General features: G+C 36.5%; 1 protein-coding gene across 1 annotated transcript; it reads left to right on the top strand.

Annotated features, from left to right (window-relative positions):
* The first annotated feature begins 469 nt into the window (after positions 1-469).
* On the top strand, positions 470-7,605 carry psmd12 (proteasome 26S subunit, non-ATPase 12). The gene is made up of 11 exons (XM_085162484.1): positions 470-693; positions 1,081-1,140; positions 1,581-1,709; positions 2,146-2,253; positions 2,634-2,738; positions 2,933-3,082; positions 3,247-3,381; positions 4,512-4,624; positions 5,978-6,152; positions 6,775-6,852; positions 7,067-7,605. The coding sequence occupies exons 1-11, from the start codon at positions 586-588 to the stop codon at positions 7,274-7,276; spliced, it is 1,371 nt and encodes a 456-aa protein (XP_085018610.1). The 5' UTR covers positions 470-585; the 3' UTR covers positions 7,277-7,605.
* The last annotated feature ends 1,100 nt before the right edge of the window (positions 7,606-8,705 follow it).

Here is an 8,705-nt window from a genome sequence, read left to right on the forward strand (position 1 = left end):
AATTATAATAATAATATTCCGAGAAGGTCGTTAGTCTAAATCTAATCTGGTGCCTTTCTGTGTAGAGTCTGCATGTTCTTTCTGGGTACTCTGCCCTCCTCCTTCATGCATGGGTTTAAGCTAATTGTTGACTCTAATTTGACCATAGGTGTTAATGTCTGGCTCTATATATAATATTAACATTGGGGCAGACTGGTCACCTGTCCACGACTCCCTAAAATCTATTATTAGGGAAACTTTTATTCATTTATTGTATTCTGTCTCTATAACTAAGATAAAGAGATTCGTATCCATTCCTCTGAATTTTAGTCAAAGACAGTAAAGCGATTTGATTCCACTCAACGTCAGAATCTTTAAATTATTTAACTATAAACATACTGACCAACGATCAGGGAAAATCAGGATTTTACCAGGTCTGCCTGACAAATACCGGGGGTCCATAGTCGGTCCTTCAGGCGCCTCGGACAGAAGTTTAGTTCTCGACTTTGATTGGTCGCTTTCGCAGCATCGTTCGTTTGACAAGTAAAACAGTGGTCCGCAGGAAAAGAAAGCTCCGTGCGCTATCTTCATTTGTACACTGCAAAGATGTCTGAGGAGCGATCTGAAAGATCCGATGGGAGGATTGTCAAGATGGAGATCGACTACAGTTCAACTGTAGACCAGCGTCTCCCGGAATGTGAAAAAATGGCTAAAGTAAGCGGGTTGTAAAAGAGGCCAGCGCCGGCTGAGTCATGGTGCAGTGAGATCAGTGTTAGCATTCAGGCTAGCATCTAGCGTTACTGGCTTTGTCTGGATAGCTCTTATGACCAAATATACTGTAAATATACTTTACTTTGTATTTTAAGGATTTTTTGACTTTCAAAAGCTTCCAATGTACTCTGTTTACACACACGCAGGTATTTATTTGTTATTATACTCGCTAGCATGCTAGTATTCTTAGCGTTAGCTAAACCTTTAGCTAGTTTGCTAACCTGGAAAAGTGACTTAAACATTTTGCGGGTACAAAAGCAGGACTTACCTGTTGTCAGCTTACAGCAATAAATATATCTGACACCGTATTTGTGCATTCTTCTGTCGCAGGAGGGCAAGTTGCAGGAAGCCATCGAGAGCTTGTTATCATTGGAGAAGCAAACCAGAACAGTAAGTCGATGTACACTGTTGCAATTTGTGTTCTTGACCATTTAGCTGCAGAAATACATCTAAGAACTCGGGTCCGATGTAACAGTAACATAGATAATATAAATTGAGATTAAAACACATTCTTAAGGTAAAGTCGTTTTTCCATTCTCAAACTATTTGTAGATGTCAGATTCAGACCCAGTCTTTAATAGGTGCAGCTGATCATAGGAGTGTAAATGAATGGACACGGTTAACCAGAGAACAGTGTCGCATAATTCTCTTTGCAAAGCCTTTTTTGTAAAACAGTAAAACTGAAAGATGTGTTGATGAAATAAGAAAATAATTTTTCATGACTGCAATGTATATTGGTTAACATGTATTTTGTTTGTTTGTTTGTTTGTTTGTTTTTGGTTTGTTTGCTTGTTTGTTTGTTTTTTAATCTGCCTTTAACCTTTGTGCAGGCATCGGACATGGTATCAACCTCCAGAATCCTTGTGGCTGTGGTTCAAATGTGTTATGAAGCCAAGGACTGGGATGCACTCAATGAAAACATCATGCTACTCACCAAACGGAGGAGTCAGCTCAAACAGGTTACATACCTCTTTTGTCTTGATTCCTGTTTTGTATCAATTCTTTCCTAAAACATTCTTCTGAATCTACAGTCTGAATACAGATACATTTTATCATGCTTCTAAAGCAAATTGTATTACAATGTATAAATATATTGCTCAGTTACATGAGCAATCATAATTACTGGTCATGTAGCTGTTTTTAATGAAAAAATGCTGCAATGTTATCTATAGTGTAAGATCAGGATCTGTTTTGAAATGATTTCCTCTGAGTGGTAAAATGCTAAATACACTTTTTTGGAAAGTACCACTCCAATAAAATTTAGTCAAGACAAGTCCTTAAATTCAGAGCTCTTTTAATAAGCTTAACTTAATAACCCACAACCATTCTTTGAAAGTTAATACAACCTGAATCTGTTAGTTGTTTTTGTTTATTTGTTTGTTTTTCCTCTATTAGGCTGTTGCCAAAATGGTCCAAGAATGCTACAAGTATGTGGATGCTGTGACTGATCTCACCATCAAGTTGAGGCTAATCGACACACTTCGCACTGTGACAGCTGGAAAGGTCTGGAATATATGTGATTTAATGTTGATATCTGAAAATTTGTATAGATTTGGAAAGCTATCAAAGAAGTTACAGATAAATAATGAGAGATTAGGCTAGCTTAAGCATTGCAGGTTGAATACGGTCACAGTTACTTAAAATCTGAAAGGTGAATTCTTTTGTAATCAATGAAATTCTTGAAAAATTCAGTTCAATGAAAAACGGAATGAAAAATTCTTTTTTTTTTCTTTTGTTTTACATGTATAATGCCTAAATTTCCAATCACAAATTAATGTGGTCTGGTTTACACACGACTATTTTGCAAATGTGCTCATGTCTGTTGAAGGCAGATCACAGTAACTATTTGCTTAACTAACACTCTAAATTTGTCCACGTTACAGATCTATGTGGAGATCGAGCGTGCCAGGCTAACAAAAACCTTAGCTAATATCAAGGAGCAAAATGGAGAAGTCAAAGAGGCAGCTGCCATTCTTCAAGAATTACAGGTAAGGAACAGATGGTTTCAATTTTATACCTTCAAGATGACGAGGTCTATGCAGTAGTTGTTGTTGTTTCCTTATTGCTGTTGGGTGTATGGGGGGGGGGGGGGATTTAATAATTTGTATGAATATAGTTTAAAAATACATAGATTAAGATTAAATAAATATTCCCATTCATTACTCACGTATGTTCTGATCAGGTGGAGACATATGGCTCGATGGAGAAAAAGGAGAAGGTGGAGTTTATATTGGAACAGATGAGGCTTTGCATTGCTGTCAAGGATTACATTCGTACCCAGATCATCAGCAAGAAGATAAACACCAAGTTTTTCCAAGAGGAGGGCACAGAGGTATGAAACAGACCAGGAACTGGGAATTATTTAATTAAAGATGGCAATGAAATATATTTTAATGTATTTTCATGGGTGGCGTCTGTACCCTCTTGTATCAGTTTTGGTAGGTTTTAGCTTCAAGGGCTGATCTAATCAAACTTTTTTTCTCATGAACAACTCAGGAGCAGAAGTTGAAGTACTACAACCTGATGATTCAGGTGGACCAGCATGAGGGCTCCTACCTATCCATCTGCAAACACTACAGGGCCATTTATGATACCCCTTGCATCTTGGAGGACAGCAGCAAGTGGCAACAGGTGTATATATATATATTTACTGTCAAGAGTATAAAGGTTATTTTAACAGATGTTTAACTTTGTGATTAGCATATTCAGCTTGCTGACTTGTTTACAAATAATGACAGGGGTTTCCTGTAGAAAATGATACTGTTTTTTTGTGGTTTTGTTGTTTTTTCTAATATTTGCAGGTCTTAAAGTGAGATAAATACAACCTCAGATGAGCAACAACACATGACGTATTGCATCATGTAATTATTTAACAAAAGTTAGTGTGTGTGTGTCTGGGGAGGGGGCACAAAACCCAGTACACGCACCCCAGTACGCCCTAAGATTCAATGGGTAGTAGAACTACTTTTGACAGGAATAACTTGAAGTAATAGTTTCTGTATAACTCAGTCTTTCACAGTGTTGTGGAGGAATCTCAGCCCCCAAAACTGCTTCAGATCACTAAGCTTTGTGGGCATTTGTTTATGCACAGCTGTCTTAAGGTCACCCTGCAGCATTTTAATCTGGACTTTGACTGGGCCATTGCGTCAATCTGTTATAGATTTGCTGGTGTCCTTGGAATCATTGTCCAGCAAACCATCCACCATTAAAGAGGTGATCATGCTTGCTGATGATCAATTAATCAAGTGTATTTGATTAGCAGCACCTGGCTGCTACTTAGACACTTAATTCCTATGCAAGCAGTAGGGATGTACTTAATTTTTCACTCACTGCTTCTGCATTTTAACTTGTTGAATAAATAATGAGATGGTGTAATTTCCTGTGGTGGTGTTCAGTTGAGGTTGTATTTACTTTATTCAAGTTTAAGACCTGATAAGGACCAGATAGTTTGTTGGGGTTTTTTTTACATATAAAACTTGGAAATGAAAGAAGGAGATCAGTTAATCAAGTGTATTTGATTAACCTGACTAAAGTATTGGAGGGAGACGTTCTCTTAGTCCTGTTACTGAAATCTGTATTTATGTGTAACAGTTAACTAGGTGGTCTTCTTTTTTTTTTTAAGTACAAGAAGCACCTACAAAGCATGTGAACATCTTTTGGAATAAGAGAAACAATGATGTCATAGTTTAAGCACCATCAAATCTGTATGTCCAGTTTGCTCGTTGCTTGTTGAGTGCTGCAGCTACTTTTTTGTCTTTCAGGCCCTGAAGAGTGTGGTGCTCTATGTGATTCTTTCACCCTATGAGAACGAGCAGTCAGACCTTGTGCACAGAATCAGTGGAGACAAGAAACTGGAAGAAATCCCAAAATACAAGTGAGAAATAATTTTTGCTTCTTTGCTTTTGGTGCTGCTGTACTCTAAAAAAGTAAGCTACAGATGTGTTGTGGCTAGATAATAGAAAAATACAAAGAAAACACAATATATGCTACAGTATAATGTAGCTTGCTACCTTTTTTCAATTACTATATGAATCTTTGTGGACAGTCCTATGCACAGTGGGTATTTGCTATTTTAGCAAAGTTGCTAAATGTTTTTATCTCAAGAAAATGCTAAAAACTGTATTTAAAAATGTTGCTGTTTGCTGATGATGGTAATATTTTCTGCTCTGGTGATGATTTGCTGGCTTCACCTTATTTAAGCTATTGTGCAGAAGTCTGGGGCAATAACTACAAAAGTACATCACATTCACTGTTGTTATTATTATTTTTAAAGGCAGTAATGATAATTTACAATTCAGGTTATAAGGACTTTATAAATTGACTATTTTTAAAGATTAAATTATTAAAATTTGTAGATCTTGTGAAAATCTGGACAGCACTTTTTTTCTTTTTTCTTTTTTTTTTTTTTTTTAAGAGCAAAAAATAATTAGCTACCAGGAAATATTCAAAGCATTTTTTTCTGAGAGAATGAAGTTAGAATTTAAGGGGTTTTTGCAACTTCAAAACTGAAGGTGTATACTACCAGGAAAAGTTCTAGTTTGAGTGTGTGGAGTCAGACAGTTAAGGGTTTAATCAGTGTCCAAACATGAAGCAGGTCAAAAAGAGAGGTATGGTATGGATATGGTCCTCAAGAGATGTAAAGAAGGGGACAATGTTGAATTTCAGTGAATGTCTCTCTGGTTGTTACTTTGTGCTTATTTGGATTTTGTAATTAACATTCCCTAAGTGGAGTTACTTGGCTTTCACGTGCAGATGTGAACTTATGGAGTTGTAAATATAAGATGATCTGATTATTATTTTGTGTATTTCATTTTGTTTATATTCTGTGTTATTGGAAGTATTTATAATGTTGTTGTTGTTGTGGTTTATAACAATAATTAAGTAAATAGTATCTGATGACTTATGAAGGAAGAATGTGATTAAATAAGTGTGCCCTTCTTCCCACTTATTTCAGATAAGTAAACTGAGTCAAAAAAAGAGGAGCAGTATTGTACTGTGTTTTGCTTAATTTTTCTTCTTTTGCCGTTGTTTTCCTACATAATTACGTAATCAAACAATCCAAACAAATCAACAAAACAATTCAAGGCAGTACTTTCCTAAGCTACTTGGGAGAGCTAACCACAGCAATGTTCACATATGTTGATACTGGGTGTGTACTCTCCGTAGCAAGGCGTAGATTGAAAGTTTTTTTGGGAGGGGTTGTTAATAAATATTCATCTTTTCCCAGGGACCTTCTGAAACAGTTCACTACCATGGAGTTAATGCGCTGGGCCTCCTTGGTGGAGGATTATGGGAAAGAGCTGAGAGAGGGATCACCCAACAGCCCTGCAACAGATGTCTTCTCTTATACAGAGGAAGGGGAGAAAAGGTGGAAGGACCTGAAGAATAGAGTGGTCGAGCATGTAAGTCCAGAGCAGGAGCTTCTTACTTGTAGTTTGAACACACAACTGTGACACTTTATTAGACTTGTTTTAGTTTTGACAGTTTTCTGAGTGCTTTCTTAGTTTTAAACTAGTCAGTGAGTGACATGTTTTCCCCTCGTTTTTTACTAAAGTAAAGTAGTTGGATGGACCATTCAAAACCTTTTTTTTCTTATAATGATCAAGAGACTGAGTTCAATTTAAATAGATACAAGGACTAATCTCAAAAGGTTGATTCCCTTCATCTGGACGTAGCGTTTTCAGTGGGAGAAACATTTTGTCAGGCATCCAAGTGACTTCTTCAGTCTCAGCTGACTGCAGGTTTCCCCATCCTTATAAACACTGCATTTGCACAATGACTGAATTTAGCCCACTGAATGAACAATGGGCTGTGAGGTCAGTTCCTTGATCATTAATATGTAATAGGACTAAATGGAACACAATTTGACATACAATAGAAATACGATGGAGGCAACTGGGATAAAGATGACTCTGAAGCTTTATGCAGATTGAGTGGATAAACTGTCTGGCTCTTATATTTAGGTACATTGTGTGTGCACTGATAACAGTGATATGATTTTCATGTGTTTTCTGCTGTCCCCAGAACATCCGAATAATGGCCAAATATTACACGAGAATCACAATGAAAAGGATGGCTAACCTTCTTGACCTCTCTGTTGACGTAAGTAAAACAAATTAGTAATTTCTTGTAATCTGAAGGTCATTTTTATGCCAGATCATATGTTTGTCAATCTGTAGTTTTCGTTTTAAATAGCTAAATAACTCATTTAAATGTAGTTTTTGAGTGTAACTCGGAAATGCCGAGTTACAGTCAAAAACTATATAAATAAGAGGCACTAACCCAGGTCTCTCTCTCTCGTTAAATACTTTATCAGGAATCGGAGGAGTTCCTCTCCAGCCTAGTTGTAAACAAGACCATCTACGCCAAGGTTGACCGGCTGGCTGGCATCATCAACTTTCAGCGGCCCAAAGACCCCAATGACCTGCTCAACGACTGGTCACACAAACTCAACTCACTTATGTCTCTGGTCAACAAGACCACACATCTCATTGCCAAGGAGGAAATGATTCATAACCTGCAGTGAAACGAGAACAAAGTGCTTTATTTTATGTTTTGATTCATATTTTGTTTTTCCTTCTGTGGAAATGTTTTTGACTACACAGTATAATGGCAGCCTGTGAAAGCAATCTAATTCCGATGTGATAGAATTAGCAAAAAAAGTCTTCAACACACATAAACATGCAAACACTTATCCTTTGCATCTCACTCTGGACTGGATATTCAAAGTGTTACACATTGCCATTTGATGTAATATATACAGTAGTTTAGCCTCTGTTTCTTTATAAAAAACCTGGTTTTCAGTGTACATCTAGCAATGTAAACAATAAACTTCTGACATTTGGTTAACAGTTATATATGTAGGTGTTATTGTAGCCTGACTTACATTGATTCTATTATGACAAACCATGAAAACATGAGTGTATAGTAGGTGATAAAAGGATTAATGTGAAAAACACCAAGGGCGTACAGCGCATAAAATTCAATGAATAATATGTGCCGATGGTTTAATTACAATGGGTTATCCAGATTGCAGATCCCTCTCTTCACTTTGATTTTAATCTCCACGGGGCCCAAACTGAAATGTTTGACACATTCATACACCACATAAAAAGTTTTTTTCCACCAGCAGATATATTGACAAAGAAATTGTTGGCATCCAGTTGTGCACCAGTAAACACCACAGTAGGCGTTTTGAGTGGTAATAGCACAAAATCACAGGTAGAACTAATGACATTAAATGTGGCTCGGGATAATAAAATGTCAGGGGTACCATAACAATGAGCTAGCATGCATAATAGCAGAATACTGGAACTTCTTATTTGAATGGAAAACTGCTTTTAATCATAGCAATTACCTCTGTGCTTTACTTACTATGTGTATGTGCCCTCATTTCTTGGCTAACGAGTGCGGAAAATACAATTTTAACTAGCTCAATTATATTTTCCCTCTTTTTTTATGTCCACAATGTAATGTGGCAAGTCAACATAAAGATTCAAATGTTATTATTGTGGATATTTTCAATACATCACAGTTTAATCTTACACACACCACTTATTGTTGTGTGTGTGGTCATTTCGGTCATTTTTTTAATACGCTCTATGAAGCATATGGATTAATTTTGGACACCTCGAGCACTTGATTGGATTTATTAGAAACACCTCATCTGTGTCACGAAATCGGCTCATATCGTTGTACATCCCTGAGAGTTATAAAAGGCTTGACTGGATGGATGAGGAAAAAAACCTTTAGGTTAAGGGAAGATAACTGACATTCCTAAAATGTCATAAACTCAAAATGCTTTTTAGTTTTATACTAAATTTTTTCGTTTATTAAACATGATTTGATGCAGATTTCTTTTTTAAACCGTAATGCTACATTTCAGATTTTATATTTTCAGACATATAGGAGTCAATCCTACAGTTCTAGAACATTGTTTGTCCCACTCATGAATT

Source organism: Neolamprologus multifasciatus, chromosome 6 (genome assembly GCF_963576455.1).
Source record: "Neolamprologus multifasciatus chromosome 6, fNeoMul1.2, whole genome shotgun sequence".
Taxonomy (NCBI): domain Eukaryota; kingdom Metazoa; phylum Chordata; class Actinopteri; order Cichliformes; family Cichlidae; genus Neolamprologus; species Neolamprologus multifasciatus.